This window comes from Camelus dromedarius, chromosome 25, assembly GCF_036321535.1.
Source record: "Camelus dromedarius isolate mCamDro1 chromosome 25, mCamDro1.pat, whole genome shotgun sequence".
Classification (NCBI taxonomy): Eukaryota; Metazoa; Chordata; class Mammalia; order Artiodactyla; family Camelidae; genus Camelus; species Camelus dromedarius.
The window spans coordinates 1,637,192-1,658,623 of record NC_087460.1 but is presented as its reverse complement, the minus strand read 5'-3'; the positions used below and the strand labels follow the sequence as shown (position 1 = coordinate 1,658,623).

General features: G+C 52.6%; 2 protein-coding genes across 32 annotated transcripts in view; one reads left to right on the top strand and one right to left on the bottom strand.

Moving 5' to 3' along the window:
• WNK1 (WNK lysine deficient protein kinase 1) overlaps window positions 1–6,922 on the top strand; it is a 118,974-nt gene extending 112,052 nt beyond the window's left edge. For 11 of the 19 annotated variants that reach the window (XM_064478883.1, XM_064478884.1, XM_064478877.1 and 8 more), the window contains 4 exons: window positions 782–823; window positions 2,582–2,608; window positions 3,523–3,710; window positions 4,076–6,922. In XM_064478883.1, the coding sequence (XP_064334953.1) occupies window positions 782–823; window positions 2,582–2,608; window positions 3,523–3,710; window positions 4,076–4,393 (575 nt within the window). In that variant the 3' untranslated portion in view covers window positions 4,394–6,922. The remainder of the gene's footprint in view (window positions 1–781; window positions 824–2,581; window positions 2,609–3,522; window positions 3,711–4,075) is intronic. The other 8 variants (XM_064478885.1, XM_064478893.1, XM_064478891.1 and 5 more) reach the window with 3 other exon arrangements.
• The window catches only part of RAD52 (RAD52 homolog, DNA repair protein), a 35,669-nt gene continuing 20,810 nt past the window's right edge, over window positions 6,574–21,432 (bottom strand). For 7 of the 13 annotated variants that reach the window (XM_064478894.1, XM_064478898.1, XM_064478895.1 and 4 more), the window contains 9 exons: window positions 21,096–21,194; window positions 19,907–20,008; window positions 19,231–19,527; window positions 17,771–17,889; window positions 16,821–16,896; window positions 10,340–10,826; window positions 9,243–9,326; window positions 8,696–8,911; window positions 6,574–8,250 (listed from right to left, as the gene is read on the bottom strand). In XM_064478894.1, the coding sequence (XP_064334964.1) occupies window positions 8,189–8,250; window positions 8,696–8,911; window positions 9,243–9,326; window positions 10,340–10,826; window positions 16,821–16,896; window positions 17,771–17,889; window positions 19,231–19,527; window positions 19,907–20,008; window positions 21,096–21,194 (1,542 nt within the window). In that variant the 3' untranslated portion in view covers window positions 6,574–8,188. Of the gene's footprint in view, window positions 8,251–8,695; window positions 8,912–9,242; window positions 9,327–9,359; window positions 10,257–10,339; window positions 10,827–16,820; window positions 16,897–17,770; window positions 17,890–19,230; window positions 19,528–19,906; window positions 20,009–21,095; window positions 21,195–21,432 lie in introns of those variants that run through there. The other 6 variants (XM_064478904.1, XM_064478902.1, XM_064478903.1 and 3 more) reach the window with 6 other exon arrangements.

Sequence of the window (21,432 nt, the reverse complement as noted above, 5' to 3'; positions counted from 1 at the left end):
AAGTGGTTAGAAGTACGAAGTCTGAACTGAGAGCCCTACCTCTGTTGAAGGCACGTCTGTCAGGACACGTTACATCATCCTTGGTGAACAAATCGCAAGAGGCAGGTGTCTTTCAAGCAAAGATGGGAAGAGAACGGGCTCATGGGCGCGGGGTCTTCACTAGTTTGGGATGCATCACTCTGTGCTCTCAAAGTAGATAATGGTTTGGAAGCACGGCTTGGCTTAATGCTTTATTTATGTTCAAAAGTTGCTTATTTTCCACGTACTTTTAAAGATTTTTCTAGAGGGGAAGGGGTTAGTACATATGCCCAGGATGTGGAAATACATTAGCCAATTTTAAGTGAAACTGTAACGGTGGTGCTGTCAGTCAGCCTCCTGTGGTTTAACTGAGTGCTTTGTGACAACCCAGCGGGAGAAACAGAAAGTGGGACGGGGACGGTGCTGAGGCTGCTTGGGTATTTGAAGTTCAAGCAGTGAGACCTGGGAGAGCAGGGTTCCTCCCCGGCCCGGAACCTCGATGCAGGGCATTACTCTCTTCAGCACAGAGACTGGGTGTGGAAACTCAGCCTCTGTCAGCCAGGTACCACAGGGCACCACGCTAAGGCCAGCAGCCCGTGAGATCCATCCCGCAGCACGGCGTCTGTGGCAGGCTCCCGGGTCCGTCCAGGCTGTCTCCCCTTCTGCTTTCTCTTGCTGGGATTTGGTGTGCTGTTTGGAGATTCTAAATATGTAAACTGATGCTTCTTTATCTTTAACACATTGCTCTCTTTTTGTGCTTCAGGGAAGATGGTGAAAAAAGTCTGTCCTTGCAACCAGCTCTGTAGTAATTATCTTTTCTTTCTGTTACTTCCGGTCCTTGATTGCAAGCCTGTTGCCCTTGAGTTCTTTGAACCCTGAAGCCTCACGACTCCCGGATTCCCAGCCCCCATCTGGCTAGTCCTGCTCCCTTTTCTGGTGTCTTTTTAACATACTCAGTTGTTGCCACTGGCGGTCCTTACAGATTCAAGGTCACCTCCTAGTCAGTACTCTCAGTGATGGCCCAGTGCACCTGGCTCCGGGCCGGTTTTGGGTGGGGGATGCCCACGGATCCACGTAGAGGATCAGGGATGCCTGGCTCCTCAGGGAGAGAGTCCTTAAGTCAGAAACACTGTATGCTGCTGGAAAGTCAGCAGGGGTCACGGCGTGCGAGAGGCCCCGCCCTCACGTAGCCTGCTGAGGCGGGGACGCCGCCTGTGGACAAGCGGTGCAGACAGTGCAACCACCCAGCAGGCCTCTGAGAGGTGCCGCCAGAAGGCTGTGCCTGGGAGACTGGGCGTGACTGTGAGGCTGTTGCTGCCAGGCCCCAGCGGCGCGGGGCAGTGGGGGGGGGGGGAGGGGGAACGCGCTACAGCTGGAGGGCGTCAGAAAGGGCCTTTCTGCCAGTAAAGCTGCACCACTCTCAGAGCCTTTCAGCAGAGCTGAAAAGGGCTCGAGGGCTAGAGGGCTGGCCCCTCGGGAAGGCACGTAGCGCGGTGGGAAGCTCTGAGCAGTCTGCTTACCCTCTGACACTGGACCAAGCCCACTAGCCCTTCTCCTAGGTTTCATCAGCCAAGTCAGCTTCTCCTGGGAGTTCACTTCTGGTCAGAAAGGGATGTATTTGTCTCCTTTAGTGGGAAACCCTGTTTTCAGCAGCCAGAATAAGCAGGTTGCCTGTAGGGCTGACTCTGCCTCGTGGTATAAACCCCACTTTCAGAATCCAGTGTTGTGTAACACAGACTAAAATGAAAAATGAAGTTTGGCTTTAAAGGGGCCTCACAGCATCAAAGGCGACGAGCATGGGTCTAGCAGGTGTGGCTCCAGTGTGAACAGTTGTGAACAGCGGGGTTCACCTCAGCCAGCTTCTGTATTTGGCTTTTGACGGCTCTGCTCACTGGGGGTTATTTGTGTGTCGTTTGAATTGTCTCACCCGCCATCCAGCTCACCGGGCGGTGGTCATTCGGATGGGGTGGTCCTCATGCATGTGATGTGCCCGTGGTCATGACTGCCCGCCTCCCTGCCTGTGCTCCCCACCCGTCCCGCATCCCTCCTGCTGTTCCCTGTGCTTGTCCACTTCTCACCTGGGTTTCCTGCTCCCACCGGGGGCAGTAGCGGCCCTGGGGCTCCGGCGCTGAGATGGGAGCTGACGCACACGGGGCAGTGGGTCCCTGTCTTGCCGTGGTGGTGGAAGCATGTGACCTCCTCACTTCGCAGCTTCACCCCAGAACTGGGTGCTGCTCTGGCACAGATATGCTGGTGTGTGCCATCCCGGGCGCCTTGAGACAGCAGCGGGCGACAGAGGGCTCTCGGGTGGCAGGGCTGCTTCAGGTGTGCTGCTGGGCTCTGGAGCTGCTCTGGCCTGGAGAGCAGGAAGACGGCTGCATTTCCGTACCCGCCCCAGCATTGTGTGGCTGTCTCAAGTCCTGGGGCTCACGACTCACTCTGGTAGTTCTCGTTTATTCTGCAGCAAATGTGAGATCTGGTAAGACAGGGGGGATGAGGGGAGAAACAAGCCCATGACTCTTCTTTCCCTCTCCCCCAACTCGCCTCTTCGAACCTCCTTCAGTGTGCCCGCCAGCAGAGCCGAAATCAGGCAGGACACAGACTCCTTTCTTTCTTGTCAAACCGTAGAGCTAGAATTCCTTCATCACAGCCCCAGAGCTTCCTCCTCCCCTGTGCACCCCCTCCTCAGCTGGGCATTCCTGCTGCGCCCACCCGAGGTGCTTGCTCTTCCGGGAAGAGGGGGAAAGGTGAGAATCCTTGAACCAGTTGAAACTGAAGTGTCACCTCCAGGAAGCCATGTGGTCCTGGAGTTGAAAGGCTCGGGTACACCACAGAACTTCCTTGTGAGTCCTCCTCGTTCTTTACTCACAGGAAGTTGGGAGAGGTTGAAGCCTTCGCTCTCCCAAGTGTATGTCTGCAGTTCGTGTCCATGGGTCCGGGGGGAAAGTGTGTGACCAGAGCATCCTTTCTCATCGCCCTCCTGAGAAGGAGCGGCTGAGGACCGTGACAGTACCCTGTGGTTTGGGAGCCCATCTTTCCCCCGGCCTGTCTGTGCTTTCCTTTAACTGCGACATGACCCCTGCCCCGTGCTCGAGGGATCCTCTTCTTTTGCCCTGTTCTGCAACATTCCAGAGCAGCCAGCCTCACTGGCCACTCCGCACAGCCCTCCTCAAAGCGATACCAAGAGCAGAGGCCGGCAGAGAGTGTCCGCCCTCCCTGAGGCTGTGAGAACGGGCAGAAGGAGGGCCCTGCCCTTGGTGCCGTCCCTCATCCTGAGTTGTTCAGCCTCGGCTGTCACTCCTGAGGCGCACCGTCCCCATTACCCTGTGACACCAGAACATTTAGCTAAACGAGACCAGAGCCCCCCTTTGTCGCATGGCTTCCCAGTTCATCCTCCCCATTCCGCGCCTTGCCATTCATCGTCCTGTGAGGCCGTCCTTCCCCCTGAAGTTACAACTCAAGCACCTTTTAATGGTTGTCCTCTGTGGCTTCTTCTGACTCCAGGGACCAGCAGCACCAACACTGTCGGGGGAGCCACGAACAGCCAGGCTGCCCCGGCCCAGCCTCCTGCCATGGCGTCCAGCAGGAAGGGCACCTTCACCGATGACCTGCACAAGCTGGTGGACAACTGGGCCCGGGACGCCATGAGTCTCTCAGGCAGGAGAGGGAGCAAAGGGCACACGAGCTACGAGGTGAGTCTCCCTGACATCAGAGCATCACTGCACACACCTGAGTCACGCCCGCCTCCTCTGTCAGTAGGTCACCAGCTTTAGAACTGTCCAAAAAACAAGACAGCGCGCCCACATCCCCTTTTAGCTTTCTTTCCCTGAGTCCCTCGCTCCCATCGGTCAACGTTTTTCCTCCCTTTCCTTCAACACCTGAACTGCACGCGCACATGCACGGCTCCGGTACTTGGTGAGCACATAGCCGCCAGTCACCGTGGAAGGCTTGGTTTTCACTGTCCTTGTAAGATCATCGCAGCCCAGGTCTAGAATTCTGCCCAGGTCCGCCCTGTCGCGCCCACGCCGAACCTCACGTGGCACCGTTCTGTCCGCAGGGCCCTGGCATGGCGAGGAAGTTCTCCGCGCCCGGTCAGCTGTGCGTCTCCATGACCTCAAACCTGGGCAGCTCTGCCCCCATCGCTGCGGCATCAGCTACCTCTCTGGCTCACTTCACCAAGTCCATGTGCCCCCCGCAGCAGTACGGCTTCCCAGCTCCCCCCTTTGGCACGCAGTGGAGTGGGACGGGTGGCCCAGCACCACAGCCGCTTAGCCAGTTCCAGCCTGTGGGAACTGCGTCCTTGCAGAATTTCAACATCAGCAGTTTGCAGAAATCCATCAGCAACCCCCCAGGTTCCAACCTGCGGACCACTTAGACCTAGAGACACCCGCCGAGTAGGTTTGGGGGCAGGAGGTGGAACGGTGGGGGGTGGGGGGTGGGGTGGGAAAGTAGCCTATATACTAACTACTAGTGCTGCACTTAACTGGTTATTTCAGACAGGAATGTGTCCATGCCGCTTAGAGCCCTCTGAGTGGGGACTGTCCCTCTGCTGTCACTGTTCTCTGCAGTGGGATGAGAAGGGAAGAGCAGCTTTCTCGTGTATGCTTTGTTGTTTATCTTTACCCAACAGCGAGCGCTGGGAAAGGCAGTCAGTCCTCTCTGTCAGAAAGCCACTAGAGAGCTCAGCAGGAGAGCTGAGGCTGTCTGCGTTTTCAAGCAGTGGGGCTCTTAATTTTGGTACCCACCCCAAATTCTTTATTCCCTCAAGAATCTAAATCACAAGACAAAAAAAACAAAACAAAACCAAAAAGGATTGGGTTCTCTCCTACCACCCCCCCCCCCCCCCGCCCCCCGGTCAGCTCTTCAGAGCCCAGCGAGGACACCAGGGGACTGAGGCCTCAGCCCTTCCTTACGATAGGTCATTAGTGCTTTAAGCAAATGGTATTCGCAGCTTTGACTGCAGCATTAGCAATTAGGAAAAGAATTTAAGTTCCCTGCGGACATGTAACTTTGCCATCAGTTTTGATGTGGAAACACTGTGATATTATATAAATGTTGTTGGACAACAGTAGTTTTAAGAGTAAAGTATGAAAGGTTTAAAAAGTTGAAAAAGGCTAGCTCTGTCCTTTACTTACTGAGACTTTTAACTTTCTCCTTTGTATTTCCATTGTATTAAATAAATAAATAAATGTGAATGTAAAATTGTATAAATTACTGTACTTGAACACTTGTGTTCTCCCAGTACTGCTCGCTGGACGTTTTAGTGCCTTGGACTTCTTCTATTGCTTCTGCCGTTAGCATCGCCTTCTCATCTGACCCCAGTCAGCAAAGGGCATGTGGAAGGAAGTCTCGGGTCTGCGCGACCCCAGCTGTGGACTCTTGCCATAAGGAAACTGAGGTTTTTGTTTTTGTTTTTGTTTTTTCTCCAAGTCATTCAGCAGTTTTGTCTAGAGCAGGTGTAAGATGAGCAAGGTGAGAAGTTGACGTCAGTGGTTAAAAGCAGAAAACTGTTTCAGGATAAGTGAGGAGAGGGGTATTGTAACAAAACTGGGTGATTTAAAAGATTAAGGGTGGCGTGTGGTAAGTGATGAAAGAAACAAAGACTAAAGAACAGGAGGACAAACCTGCCTGAAGGCCTGTGGATGCCACGAGCCTTCCCTCCTAGAGCTGGGCTCGAGCAGACCAGACCTGAAGTGGCTGAATGAAAAGGGCAGGTGAGGGCTGGACGGGATGTGTGATCGTGAGAAGTCACAGGTGGAGGAAGTTGCTCTAAGAAAAGTCATTTGGATTGCTTCCCTCTTGTTGCAAACGGACCGTGCGTTTCTCGGCCTGGGTACTGCAGTCTGTGGAGAGTGGGCCTGCGTCTGAAGGAAGCGTTGTGAGAAAGAGTGCTTATTCCTGTCCATTTGCCACATGATGCCCGAGTGGTTGCAGGATCATAACCTCTTGTGCCACCTTTAGAATTACAACGGATGTTCTCGCACTTTCACATAAACTGCAACCAGCCAGTGTTACTCAGTGCTGTGCCTGCTTGTAATGGGCAGTTGTGTTCTTCTTGGAGCTTTCAGGAGATACTCTCCTAATTGGCTGTGTTTGAGATCCTTATTCTCTCGGAAGATGGGGAAATAAGCCAAGACTCCTAAATCTTGGGGTGCTTCTCCTCTTGACTCTCGAGCTGGGAAACTGACACGTTTCCAGCCTCTTACCCACCTCAGTGGCTCATCCCAGGAGCCGCCATGGCAGGAGGACCCTGGTTGGCTATCCTGTCCTGTCCTGTCCTGTCTGTCACTGGCCATTTTCTTAAGATCACCAAGGCCCCAAAGATGCAAATGAAAGCTGAAGAGTTTAGGAAGGTGGGAGAAGGGCAGGCATTCCAAGCTCTGCTTCCGATCCTGAGGGAGATGGTAGGAGTCAGGACAGGACAAGGTGCCAAGGAAATAGGTCCCTGACACCTGAGACGGAGGAGGCAGTGCTTGGTACCAGAGGGATGAGGGAGCCAGGTGCAGCACGTGACTGTTATTTTGGTTTAATCATTCTGAGATCTTCACTCACATGTGGAAAGTAAGAACTGGTTTTATTTACTGTTGATTTTTTTCCCTCCTGTGGATGAAATAACTGAGGCCTAGAGGAATGAACTAGTGCTACTGAACTGTCTAAATTATTTTTGTGTTAATAGTACACTTTGAGCATCTTTTTCCACATTAAAAAACAACTTTCTGAATTATAAATGTTTTCCTTACATTATTTAACAATGTACACTGTTTAAAAAACAAATAAACTGAACTGAAACCTTGGGGATTCCTGTGCGTTTGGCACTAACCCGGGGGGTGCGCTTCCTGCTTCGGTTTGTTACCTTTGTAGACATACTTGAGACCTTCAAATAAACCAGACTTGCTTTTGTTGAGCTGTGGGGTTTCATTTCCAGCAATGCCTTTTTCATGGTCTCGGCAGCTCTGATTTGACTTGTGTGCAGTTTATAACTGGATTCCTAATTCCAGGATCTTTCTTAAGCGGCACTTCTCCCTCAACTAAGATGCTGCAGACAAGGAGATTTTTTTTTTCTGAAGACAGTGGTGAGGATATCAAAATCAAAAGCTGAATATATGACCCAATCTGTGCAACAGCAGGTGAGGTCAAGGGAGGCAGGGAGAGCCCCAGCCTCTTTGCCATCTGGAGGCACACCAGGGCCCAGGGGCCCCATGTGCCCAGGGCCACAGCTTCCTGCGAGTGGGTCTGTGATCCAACAAGTAATAAAAGCCACCATTTCAAGATTAAAAGCACAGCCCAAAAGGGTCCTTGGAAAGTAAAACTGCACATTCATTACTTGGAGGAAAGAGTTATGAACATCTCAACACTATGAATAAAGAATTTGTGCCGAGGTGGGTTCTAGCTCACATCTGCAACAGGCGAATGTGAACAGCTACTTAGGTCATGGGTGGGGCTCTCTTTGCACATAAAAATTATGTCTCTGCTGTAGTCTGTTAAGTGTGTGATAGTGTTGTATCTAAAACAATATATACTTTAAAATGCCGTTGGGAAAATTCTTGACACAGGGTTGCCAGAAGCCTTCGATTTGTTTAAAAAACCCCACAATATCTGCAAAGTGCAATTAAGAGAGGTATGCCTGCATTATGTTACAAAGGATTTATTTTGCTGTCTTAAAATGCCTTTTCTTTGGTCTTAGATGATTATTTCCTTGACTAGGAGACGTCACGAACGGCAGACTGGGGCCTGTCGGAGAAGGCGGCAGCCGCACGAGGCAGCATCAGGAGCGTGCCGCCCTCCGGGGCGGGAGCTCGGCTCATCCGCGGCGTCCTGCTGAGGCTGGTGCCCAGGAGCAAGGAGCCATGGGGGCTCCTAGAATTTCTGTCTTCACCAACGTGACAGCTCAGCAGTCAACAGTGAGGAGCCTCAAGGACCAAAGAAGAGGGGTTTCGTCTCGGCAGAGCTGCCCGCTGCACGTGTGACATGCTTCTGTGAAGTGCTCGTGTCCGGCCACCGGGCTCTGTCTGCAGCAGGTTCCAGGAGCCGCAGCCTCTGGTCAAGTTCAGAGTGAAGCAAGGCAAACGCCTGGAAGTAAAGCTCATTCCCCAGGAACGACGAGTCATTTCACGCCCACGAAGTCTGACCATCCCTCCATGACAGTCCAGTGAGGTGACCTGTGCCTTGGTTAAGACGGCTCCAGTTTCCTTTTCTTCATGTCCTGGTTCTTCCTAGAGGAGTCACAGTCTCCTGTGGGAGAGAAAGTCATTTAAATGTAGCTGCCGTGACTTTAAAATGAGGAACGAAGTGATAGCTAATACTTTGCGAATTGTATCAGCTAGCGATCCTGCTTCAGACTAAAAGCGCGGGGGTAAAAACTGCCACGAGCAAGACTGAGCGCACGGCGAGCCCCAGGCGAGCCCCAGACCAAGCTGCGCTGGGAGCCACAGGGGCCACACTCTACCAGGAAGGCTCCTCACGCAGCGCTTGAGCGCCCCCCACTGCGGGGGGCTACTCCCCGAGTCGCGGCCCAGAGGAGGCTTGGAGCTCTTGAAACAGCCGCCCTGCTCTCTCACTGCTGTCTCTGGCGTGGGTCCCTCCGGCTTCTTAAAACAGAGTGTCATCCTTCCTCTAAAACTCACAGAATGAGGCCCAGGCTCTCCCTTCAGTCCCTGCTCCTAAAACGCTTTGCTACCTGTTGGTTGCTGGTTCGGGTTATAGGTTTGGAGGTGCCAGGGTCCAGGTTTTGCTGGTGGATCCTGGTGGTAAAGGCTTTGTGGGGTCCTGCTCTGGGTCTCCACCTGGTTCTTCAGGACTGAGGTGGCAGGAGTCTGCGGTGGTTGTGGTTTAGACGAGGGCTTGACCACACTGTCCCCTGCATCTGGAGCCAGGTCCCATAGTTCAAGACTGTCTGCAAGGACAGAGGACACGGGAGGATGTAGCCTTTGCACAGGAAGTGCTGGAGAAAACAGGTCGTAAGAAATCGCACGTCACAAGTGCCCCACAGCGGTGTCTGGAACTGCTCTTCCCCAACCCCGAAGAGTGGGTTCTCCGAGCGTGTCTGCGGTTAGGACAGGAGAGGAGCTGAGTGTGTGCGATCGCGGCGGTCAGAACTGCCATCCGTCCACTGGGGCCCTCCCTCTACAGAGCGGATGGAAGTCAGGTATCTGTGATGCTAAGACTCCAGGGCTTCATGGGTGCTTACTGATGAGTACCGAGGCCGTTCCGGCAGCCCCACTGACCTGTGAGGACGTCCGTCTGGGCTCCTGGCTCTGAGACCGCAGCTCCGGGGGCACCGTGCTCGGCAGGAGGCACCAGCGGCGCCGCTGCAGAGAGAGGACGGAGCTCAGAGCCACAGCCGGCGGGGAGGCGGCCGCGGGCCGGCGCGGCGTTAACGGCGCAGCGCGGCCTGGATGGCTCCGGACGCCGCGTCCCAGGCCCGCCTACAGAGCTGCGTAAAATGGGGTTGCCAATACTGTTTTTCTCGCCGTACTGGCGGAAGGGTTGTTTCTCCTCTCCCAGCAGAAGTAGAAGGGTTATTATGAGCCTTCCCATCTGGTTTTTACTTTTTGAAGCTATAAGCCTTGCTCAAACAGAATCTTAAGCAGAAACCAACATGTAAAACCAATATAACAGCTGTCGGTCTGACTGGGGGCGGGGGAAGCCCTGGCGGACGCCCCCTCCACCCCACACCCCCGGGGCCTCCGCGGCGGCACGCGCTGAGGCTCCGGTGTCGCGATGCTCACTAAGAACGCCCCCGGCACAGGCGGCCTGGGGTTCTGTCCTGCAGTAATTTCAGCCTGTCAATGCTGACGGCAATGCCAGAAACTAAACATAGAGCAAGCCCTCTTTCTTCATAATTTTTAGGGAGAAGCTGGGCAAAAATCCAGTTGCTCTTGGATAAGCCCCCTTTTTTTCCCCTACTCTCTGGGAAAGACTCCAAAAAAGAAAGTCTATCTACCACTCTCACTGAATGTGGACTCTAAAATGAAGTCCATGGATAAAGGACTGCCGAAAACCCCTATTATCTTCAAACCCAACTTTGCTTTACGTTCAAAAACAGCTCAGAAAGGCTTTCTCCTGCAGACGTAGCCAAAGTAACAGAGGGTGAAGAAAAGTTCTGTACCCCGAGATGTCTAGTCCAGATTACGTCAAGGCCTGTGTCCTGCCCCCCAAGTCAGTGTCTTTAGTCGCGGGGAAATGCGTGGCAGGACGTCACGATCTGAATTCTTTGGCCTGGTCTGTCCTGCGCACACCTGGAGAGAAGTCCCGCTGAGTCCTGTTTGGACCCGACGCCCCCCACCCCGAGCCCCCGCCGGCCCCACTTGCGGCCCCTCACCCTGGTCCCTCTTCCTGGACGGCGGGGCAGACGGGTGTTGCTGTCTCTCCATCTGCTCCCGGAACTGCTGCTGCAGCTGCTTCTGCCGGAGCTTCCGCTGGTGTGTGGCGTCGCTCTCGGCGGCGGAGAAGGTCAGGCTTCTGTGTCGGAAGAGCAGCAGGGTGGGAGCGGGTTCCTGGGCCACCTGGTGAAGCAGCACGCGGTCCCCGAGGGAGCGCGCCACCCGCGCTTGCTGCAAGGGTAGGAGGAGGTAACGGGGACACTCGGGAAGGGGCAGCGGGGGTGCGTACCGGGAGCTGCTGTCCTTGTCCCCCAGTGTCACAACATGGGGGCCATCTGAGTGGTCTGGTCTGCAAGGGGAGGGCACCTCTGGTGGTTTTGGGGGTCCCAGAGCCATGCTCTGTCGGCAGCTGCTGTATCTGGCTCGCTCCACAGATGGTTCAAAGTCTTGTCTCTTTGCTTTAGTTAAATCCACCTCAAGAGGCAACTAACAAGGGAAGAGAGGGGAGAAAAGACCTTCCTCCACCTGTCCTTCCCCCCGAGAAGCGGCCTCTCCACGCCCGCTCCAGCCCGCTCCCCAGCACGCCTGCTGGTCTGGAGAGGCCGAGACGGGGGCCCACAAGCTCGAGGAGTGGCTTTAATTACATGAGGAGTAAAACAGCCTCATTTTCTGTCTCACACCGTCCTTTATTAGTGCAGTTTTGGTAAGAAGTCGTAGTTCAGTTCTCACCAGGGCAAATGCTCTGCAAAGCCTAATGGGCCTCTCCCTGGGCAGCCGGACCTGACGCTGTCTAATTTTCTGTTTGGAAATAATCGCGCTACAGAAACCCAGGGATTTTTCACCTGGGAGAAGCGCTCTCAATAATACCGATGCTGACAGAACAATGGAATACGATGGGTGGAGATAACCTGAAAATGATGAAAGATAAAGATAACCTGAAAATGAAAATGGGCCTGTGAAGTTTCTTACCTACATCGGAAAGTAAGCAGGTAAGTTAAAAAGAAGCTCATGCTCTGACCGGGGTTGACCCCGAGGACAGGGTGCTAAGTGGAACAGGTCAGTCACCAAAGGACAAACACAGTGACTCCACTGATAACGAGGCAGAGTGGTCAGAATCAGACAAAGGAGCACGGTGTGGCCAGGGGCTGTGGGAGGAGGGAGCGGCAGTTCCTGCTCCGCGGGCACACAGCGTCAGTTTTATCAGAAGAGAGTCACAGAGATGGCTGGTAGTGATGGGCGCTCGGCATCACCAGGGTACCGGGTGCCACAGAGCTGAGCCCTTAATGTCTAAGGTGGTAACCTGTGGGGGGGTGGGGGGTGAGGGGAGTGAGCAGAGAAGACGAAACTGCCGCCAGCGCCCTCACACACGGGTCTGTGGGGTGTGGCCCAGCGCACCAGACCACGCAACCTGGCACCCACTCTCCTCCCGCTGGCCCAATAGCTGCCAACACACGTGGGTGCGTGCGCGCCAAGCGGCGCGTACGGCAACGCTGACAGCAGCCCTCCTCAAAACAGCCCGCGGAAATCTCCGCTGCCTAGTAAATCGGAAGGGGAGGACCAGCAGCAGAAGAGTCAGCAGCAGCGAAAGCGCCGCGCGCGGCGAGAACGAGCCTCGCACGTGCGGGACGAAGGCCAGACATGCAGCGGTTCATCCTGTCTGGTTCCCGGACGTGCAGCGCGGTCCAGACTGACCTGTGCTGCGCAGAGAGGTTTTCCTCGGGGATGATACGAACGGGAGGGCTGGCAGCAACTACAAGGGACACGCTGGAGACCTCTGGGGTCCTGGGAGGTCCACCCAGATTCAGATGCTGGTTATGTGGGTGTGTTTGGTCTTAGAATTCATCCAGCTGAACGTTTATGATGTGTGCATTGTCTACATGTCCTTTCTAGTACTTTTTATAGAGCACAAAGTACAATTCCATTTATGTAAAGTTCAAAAATAGGAAAAAATAACCTGAGACTAAAAGTCAGAATAAAGAAGTCAGGAAAGTAGTTACTTTTGAAAAGATACAGTCAGAGTGGTGAATGGCAGGGGCAAAATGGGGCCCTGGAGTGCTGGGAAGCAAGTAAATGTCCACTGGTGAAGAACTAGTGTACAGACAATGGAATATTATTCGGCCGTAAAGAAGAAAAATCTTGTCATTTGCAACATGTATGGATCCTGAGGGCACTTTGCTAAACAAGTGAAATAAAGGAAAATAAATACCACATGGTCTCACTCACATGTGGGCTGAAAGATACAAAACCTGAGTTCAGAGGTACAAAGAAAAGACTGGTGGTGGCCGGGGCAAAGTGGGTCCAGGACAGACCTCCAGTTATGAAAAACAAGTTCTGGGGAGGTGATGTGCAGCCTGGTGACTACAGGTAATTAACAACACTGTTGTGTATTTAATTGTTGCTTAAAGAGTCAATCTTGAAAGTTCTCACAAGAAACACAGGTTTGTACACAAGTGTGGTGATGGATGTAGCTACACTTGCTGTGTATGTAAAAGCACTGAATCACTGCATTGTACACTGGATGCTAACATGCAGGCACAGCTCAAGGTCTTGCAGGTCTGGTTCCAGACGCCCCATGAGAAAGCAGAAGCAGCAACAAGGCGAGTCACACAACTGAGTCTTACGTGTCTCAGTGCCTCTAAGAGCTCTGTAGTACAGTGTAGCTCCACTGTAGTATATTGTGTGCAGCAGCAGCATGTCAAAAAAAAATGCACATACCGGGCCAAAAAATAATTTATTGCTAAAAAATGCTATCACCTGACAACACAGAGTTGCCACAAACCTTCAATTTGTTAAAAAAAAAAAAAAAAAAAAAAGGCAGTACCTGTGAAGTGCAGTAAAGTGAAGCTCTACAAAATGTGGTCTGCCTGTAACATTGTCAGTTAAATCTCAAGTTTTTAAAAAAGTCAGAAGTCTTGCAAACAGCAAGAGAAAAGCAAAATGTCACATAACAAAGTGCCTCCCTAAGATGATCAGATTCTCAGTAGAAGTCTTATAGGCCAGAAAGGAGAGGATGATATATTCAAAGTACTGAAAGAAAAAAACTTAGCCAACAATAGCCATCCGGCAAAGCTATCCTTCAAAAATGGAGAAATTAAGACTTGCAAATAAACAGAAGCAGAGGGAGGTCCTTACCACTAGACCTGCCCTACAAGAACTGCTACAGGGAGTCTTCAAACTGAAAGGATGCCAGGCAGCAACATGAAGCCACACAAAAATGAAAAGCTCTGTAGAAAAGGTAAATACACAGACAAAACAGTGACCTGTATTACTGTGATCTGGGTGCACAGAATTTAAATGAAAAAAGCCACTCATACTAATGAGTACAGAAATTAACATTTTAAACCATTAAAACTTCTGTAACTACAGACCTGTGTTGGTGGACATATGCTACATGACGGTGCAAAGTGCAGCATCGGTAACATACGGGGGTGGGGTGTATAGGGCTGCAGTTTCTGTATGCAATCTATTAGTTTAAAATGGAATGTTGTGACTTTAAAGTGTTTTCTATAATTGCAATGGTAACCACAAAGAAAACATCTACAGCATATACACAAAAGGAAAGGAGGGAATCAAATCATGTCACTACCAAAAAATCTATAAAACAAAGAACGGCAGACAGGAAAGAGGGACAAAAACAAACAAACAAGCTATGCTACAAGACATACAGAGGACAATTAACAAAATGGCAATACTGAGCCCTTCCCTCTCAACAATAACCTCAGTGTAAATGGATTAACCAAACCGGCCCCAACCAAAAGCTGTAGACTAGCTGGGGGATGAAAAAACAAGATACAACTTACACGTAGAACTTAACAACTTAGCTTCAGCTCTAAAGACACACACAGGCTGAAGGTAAGCAGGTGGAAAAAGATACTCCATGTAAATGGTGACCAAAGAGGGCGGGGGGGGGGGGGGCTATACCAACATCAGAAAAAACAGACAAGTCAAAAACTGTTATGAGACAGAAAGGACATTATGTAATGAGAAACCGGTCAATTCACCATGAAGATATAACACGTATAAATACGTACCAAACACCAGAGCCCCTAAATATATAAAGTAAGCTTCGAAGTAAAAGGAGAAATACACAGTGAGACAACGAGAGCAGCAGACTTCACTACCCCGCCCTCAGTAACGGGGAGAACGCAGAAAACCCAACAAGGAAGCAGCGGAGATGACCGCGCGGGCGCGCCCGGCACTCCGCGCGGCACCTGCGCGCCGCACCTCCGCCGGCACCTCCGCCCGGCAGCGGCGGGGCGCAGCTGCCCCTCAGACGCGCGTGGACGCGCTCCCACGGGCCGCACGGCCGGCTGGAAGGCAAGCCTTCACAAACTAAAGAAGACCTAGTATCTACCAATTACAATGAAATTGAACCAGAAATCAATGGCAGAAGGAAAACTGTAAAATTCACAAACGTGGAAATTAAATAGCGTGTCCTTAGTACAACCCAGTGGGGCAACAACTCGAGGTTAGAAAATATCTTGAGACAAATGCAAATGCAACACACCAGCACTGTACGCAGCAAAAGCAACGCTAGAGGGAAGTTCACAGCTGGCGCACGCGGGCAGAAGAACGGAAATAAAGCTTAGAGCAGAGATACATGAAACAACAGGAAAACAACAGAAAAAAATCAACAAAACTAAGTTGTTTTTTTTTTTAAAGATTAACAAAATTGACAAACTCTTAGCTAGATAAAGTAAAAAGAGAGCTCAAATGACTAAAATCAGAAAGGAAAGAAGGGACACTACCAAGGACACCAAAGAAATAAAAAATGGAGAATACCATGAACAGTTGTACAGCAGCAAGTCAGACACACGTCCGCACAGCATGCAAGCCGCCAAGACTGACTCATGAAGAAACAGAACCAGACCAGCAGCTGGTGGAGCGAGCGTTGGGGTAAACAAGAGCCTGCCGACGGGAACATCGAGGCCCGGGCTACACGGCTTCACGGGGGACGTCCACCAGGGCTTAAAGAGTTAGCACCGACCCTCAAGCTCTTCCAGAACACTGAGGAGGAGGGAACACTTCCAAGCTCATTCTATGAGGACAGCATTATTCTGATCCCAAAACCCGACAAAAACAGTATAAGGGGAAAAAAGCGCTACAAGAAAACTATAGGCCAACATCCCTGATGAAAGCTGGTGCGAAAGCGCCAGGCAGAGCGGCAGCGCACCGGGCTCCCCGGCGCTGAAGGGGCGGGCCTGGCTCCTGTGGAGACACACAGCCCACGCCGGCAAGGACGTGGGGACGCCGGCAGCCGGGGCGAGCTGGCTGAGCTACGGAACAGGGCAGCGTCACAGAGAACCGCACAGAAGGTCCTCAAGAACAGTGCTGACAGGCGCCACCCCCACGCGCTCCGGATACGCGTCCGACGTAACCAGCAGCAGCGCCCGCGGGCGGGCCGCACGCCCCCGCCCGCAACGGCCGAGGGGAGCGGCCGCGTGCCCGTCGCGGGGTGACGGCGTGAAGATGCGGCGGGCACGCGGTGCGGTGCGGTGCTCAGCCTTAGAAGGGGCGGGAATTCTGACGCCTGCCCCAGCACAGACGAACCTTGAGGACGGTATCCTAGGTGGCAGAAAGCCACTCACAGGAAGGCAAACCCGTGTGCCTGCATTGACGTGCGGGCTCTAGTCGCAGGCACGCAGACAGCGGGGAGCTGGTCGGCGGGGGCGGGGCGGGGGTACGGGGGCGTCGTGCTACGGGTGCAGAGTCTCGGTAGGTGAGTTCTGGAGATGGGCTTCACTGCTGAACTGTGCACTTAAAAATGGCTAAAACGGGAAACTTCATGTTTGTGCTTTTTACGGCAAAGAGAAGCTACAATATCCCTTGCAAACACAGACGCATAAGTCCTTAATAAAACACGAGCAAACTGAGATTAGTAATGTATCAAAAGGATTTTAAAAGGGGGAAAAATGGAGTTTTGACAGCTGCCAATTGACACACACCTCTGTGGAGCAGCACAAGAAAAAGCATCCCTCAGGAGGGGAGAGGGACGGCTGCCCCCGACCCAGGACGCCCGCGGAGCCGCCCCAGGAACGCTGTGACACCGGCCGGTCACGCTAAACCCCAGGCCTGTCCGTCTCCAAAAGCAAACGTGCAGATCGCGTGACAGGTGTCGACAGAAACAAGGGAGACAAGAACCTTAAAGACGCCAGAGCGAAGGAGACGCAAGAAGGTGGAGGGGTGAGGCTCTGCGTGTTCCTAGGACGGGACGGGCTGCTGAGCCGGATCTGTGCCCCTCCCGAGGCTTCACAGACCCCCAGGAGGCGAATGGCACGGCCGCTCCAGGCTCCAGGCTCTGCCGCCGCGGGCGGGGCGCCGCTCCTGCCGGTCTCCCGCGCAGGGCGCTCTGAGCCACGTTCCAGACCCTCTCAACCGCCGCTCCTTCCCGTCGTCTCCCTCCATCACCAGACACACCTCGTGACACAAAGCAGCGGTTCCACCTTCACGGCAACACATTGCATCCCATTTCTAACATACCTGGTGTGGAAGCTTGTTCAGTGACCTCAGATAGTCTTTGTCCAGAATACAATTTCCAAGCGCATTCCCAAAACTTCTGGGGGTGAGAAGGGAAGACCGTGAAACAGGGCTGACAACCGTGAATGTCAAAACCAGAGAACAGAGTCACAAGCTCCGTGCAGACTGCGCCTCCCCCGCAGCAAAGGAAATGGCCGCTGATGCACACTCACAAGCGTGTGTGAAGCCCCTGCCCTGTGCCTGCCCCGTAGGAGGCTCTGAGCCCACAGCAGTGAGCATGTCACAAACCCCCACCCTCGGGGGCAGGCAGTGAGTCTGCAAGACTGGGACACCCCTCACAGAACCCCACCAGCGACCTCCTGGCGTGCAGCACACAGTCCAGAGCAAGGTTTATTTGCACGGACCGCCCCAGGGCCCCAGTGACGGTGAGCGCACACTCGGGCACAGTGCTCCAGGACTGAGGTTCTTTGCTTGGCTCACAGGGACCCCCCCCTCCCCACCACAGGTTATGGTATTGCGAATTTTTAGTGCATGTTTACACATGCACTGAAGTTATTTTTTTGGTGATTCAATTCTCAAAGGCATCTATGACCCAAAAAAGGTTAAAACCCGTGCTCTATGTAGCCCGGAGAACTGTGGTTGTACTAAAGAGGCTGAGGAAGCGATCTGTGTGGCCACGTGGAAAGGTCTCCGGGATGCACTCCTGAGTCAAGGAGTTGGGGTGCAAGTCGGGAGGAAAGGGACAACAGGGGGCCCACGACTTCCTCCCCGGAGAGGGAGGCCTCGGCAGCACACAGCCTGGGGACACAGAGGAGGGCAGGAAGAGGCCGCAGAGGGACGGGGTGGGGGCACTCAGGTTATTTCGACCCTTGAACATGTGAACGCGTTTCCTCTGGATCCTCTGGATCAAGCTCGGCTCTGAACCAGAGCTGAAATGCGCAGGATCTGCCTACCTGAGCGCCCGCTTCAGCCCGTCCGTCACAGCCTCCTTCCTCGCCTTCTCCAGGGACAAGGCTTTGGACTTGAGGCCCTCGCTCACGCCGTAGCCCACGTCTTCATGATACGAGCCGTCCTGGGGGAGAAGAGAAGGGAGGGGTGTGGGAGCAGCAGTGCTCCAGCGGGGCGGACGGCGCCCTGGCCTGCAGCACTGGCAGGGCCGGAGCACTCGATTTCCACCGCGTGTCCCTGGACCAGCTCTGCCTGGAAATGGGCCTGTGGTCCGAGTGTCCGGACGGCTCTGCTCCCCGCCTTCCTCCCTGCATACAAAAGGCGCGTGCCCAACCTACCCCCGTCTTGCTGAGACGCATTAGCCCACAGTGTAATGACCTTTGGGACACCCAACAAAAGGAAGGTTTGGAATATCATTATCAACAGACTCCAACGGCTGGACACAAGCCCTCCCCTGGGGCAGGCGCTGTGAGTTCCCGGGCTCCCGCCAGAGGGGGCGGTGGGCCTGGTGGAGCTGGTCGCTGACAGAGAGCCGAGTGTAACTTGTGATGGCAGCGCCAACTTCTGACACACAGCTCAAGGTGTTCAGACAGGTGAATGGCTCTGCAACAAACTCCTTCCACTCCCAGTCTAGGTCTGTGAATGAGGCTTTTCAGCACTACTTATAAAAATAAGTCAGAACAGAATTAACGCTAAATGTTTAATCTACAAGTAAGTAATACTGACTATGGCTATAAACTAGCTATAAACTACCTGAACAGAATAAAGCAGCTTTATCCTTATTAAGGAATGCATTTTCTATAGCACTGTGTTTTTATTAAGTGTAAATATTTAGATGTAGTTATGTTGTCTCAACATAAACACATCGACACATCAATTGTGTGTTAATAATGCCTATAACAGTAATCAATCCAGAAGACATTTTTTAATAGAGCCTTCAGCTCACTGGCTATTTACCACCCCCCAAATTTGTATACACACACAGAGGCAGACAAGTGTAAGGTTATTAATAAAAGATTTTCAATCACATATATGAGGGTAAAAGCCAAGGGGAAAATGGAATGGAAACGTGTGTTCAAGAGGAAACAATGTAAAATTTCTGATGATTAAAGAATAACCTGCTCCTGTGTTCTTTTAAATGGATGCCAGTATTCAGTCCTCTGTGGGATTTAGAATCCATCAGTACACTTTACAAAGATACAACACATTTATCGTAGAAGGTACAATTTTACAGTATGCCAAAAAATATACTCTTGCAACTGTTTATATTTATGGTGAAAACTTTAAGTTGTCTACCTAAAAATGTGCAAGAGAACAGTTTTTCAAAATTCTTTTAGGGACCCGAGAGGACGCTGTTTGGATGCCGCCCGAGGCCAGCTCCAGCCCCGCTCTGCGGACTCCCCGCCGGCCCAGGCTCCCCTCCCGCCCCGGCCTCGCAGGCAGCAGTCTGCTCCCTCACCCTCACCTTCAACTGGACTCTCACAAACGCACAGACTCCCACGTAGAACTTGCCATTGTTAAGGTCAACAAAATCTACGGGTGGGAAGGAGAACCAGCTGAAGGGACGCCGACCTGTGCCTGCCCCGGACCCCAGCCACGTGCCCGCGCTCACCGCTGCTGTCAGAAGCCGGCCGGAGCCCGGCGGGGCCCGGGGAGAAGCGAACTCACCCACGTTCTGCTGCGTGACGGAGTGTGCCCAGCCATTGTAGCCAAACATCTCATTGGCCAGATTGATTACCCTGTGACCCTCAATGTAACACACCTGGGGGAAATGTTAAGAAAAGAAAAAGCTTATTAAAATTCCTTGGCTGTACTTCAATGTGGATTAAATTTTACTTAATTTATTCCTTACTAGCTTTTTTTGGCAAAACTGCCCTTAAGCATTCCAGGGAAATTCTCAGTGAACTGATTTCAAAGATCTTCCAGAAGGAGCCAGTTTAGAACCGTGTTCTGTGTTGGGGCAGGGAGGCTCAGACAATGCTGGGCCGAGTCAGATGACAATAAAGACCGGAACCCACTTACTCCCAAAGACACTAAGGAATATCCAGAAGCTGTGACCCCTGAGGACCAGAGGGGAGCTGGCAGGTTCATCTGGGTCGTCTGCGCTGGGGCACCCCCTTCAGGCACGTAGACTCCCCTACCTTCTGGCCTCCTCCAGCCATGCGGCTACTGATGTATTCTGGGCCCAGCCTCTGCCTCAGAGCGGTCTGGATGGCCTGGTACTCTTCTGCTGTGTACTGGTACTGCAGTCCAGAAAGGGAAAATCAGACTGGTAGTGCCACCTCTCCTGGCAGCGAGGCTCAACCTGCTGGTCTCCAGACCTCTTTCCACTCTTAAAAAGTACTGAGGCCCCTGAGCTTCTGCTTATGTGAGTTGTACCCATGAGTGACAGGAGTTCAGCCTGCGAAAGCTGGAGGGCACACACTCCGGTGACCACCAGAGCAGTGACATCAGCACGGGCTGTGCAGACTCGGGAAAGCTGCCCCCTCACCCATGAAAGGTGAGGGTGCAGCAGGCATAGAGTGTTTTAGTATCATTATGAAAGTAATGTTGATTTCACAGACTCTGAAACCCCAGGGGTCACTGGACCACATGTTGAGACCCAGTGCCCTAAATGTTACTAATATGTTAACCATCCTTACAAAACTCTCGAGCCAGAATTGGGAAGGGAAAACTTCCTGCCTCAGAGTCTATACACAACGTTAATGCCGGCAGGGGGGAGGAGGGGGGAGGAGGGGGAGGGGAGGGGGAGGGGAGAAGACTGCTTCCCTCTGTCCTCTCCTCCAGCTGAGCCATCCCCATCCTGCGCAGCGGTTAACACACTGCTACTTGCTTAGCGTTTCGTCCTCTTTGTAGTTTTCCCCTTGCCCTGTCTAAATGGAATAAACACTCCCACACAGATCTCTGGCAAAGACAAAGTTAGCATTTGGGTGGACAAAGCAAGGATCCCCCTTGCATGCAGAGAGTATGTCCACAAAGAACACAACACCAGAAACTCTGGATGCCACCAAAAGAGAGATGTGGGTGATACGTGGACAGGAGCGACAGGGAACAGTGAGACTTTTCACATCTAGTCTTCGTTTCATTTTGAATGTTACAGCACGTGAAAATGTAATCTATCCAAAAATAAATAAAATTTAAATCTAAAGGTAACCCCCAGTGCCATTTATTAGTCTTTTGAAGCTGAAGCTCCAGAATGCCCTCAGAGCTCATCGGAGACTCTCAGGTCGTGCACCTAAATGAGAAGAGCAGCAGCAGCTGCCACGCACAGGGCGCTGCCCTGCACCTTCTTCCCTCAGCCCCTTCCTTCCAGGAAAGCAGCACAGTTACCTGACCAAAGCACAGCACGGAGCTGCCACTGGCAGGGTGGCTGTCACGGCTGCCGAAAATTGCCTCCTCAGTCCCAGACATGCTGATTCTGGTTGACTTCTAAATAAACACAAGATAAAAAGGATCTCACAGGATGCTGACGGTAAACAAACGGCAAGAGCCTCTGCTAACGCCCAGACGAAGCGCCTCCTCCAGGCGCCGCGGTCACCCAACGAGCCCCGGAACGTCCTCTAGGCTTTGCTTCTTTCTGCTCAAATTTTTGTGAGCCTGGTGGTGGTATTAAAAGTGATTTTTACCATAAGAATGTATTATAATTATATGGTGTAATTAAAGTGTT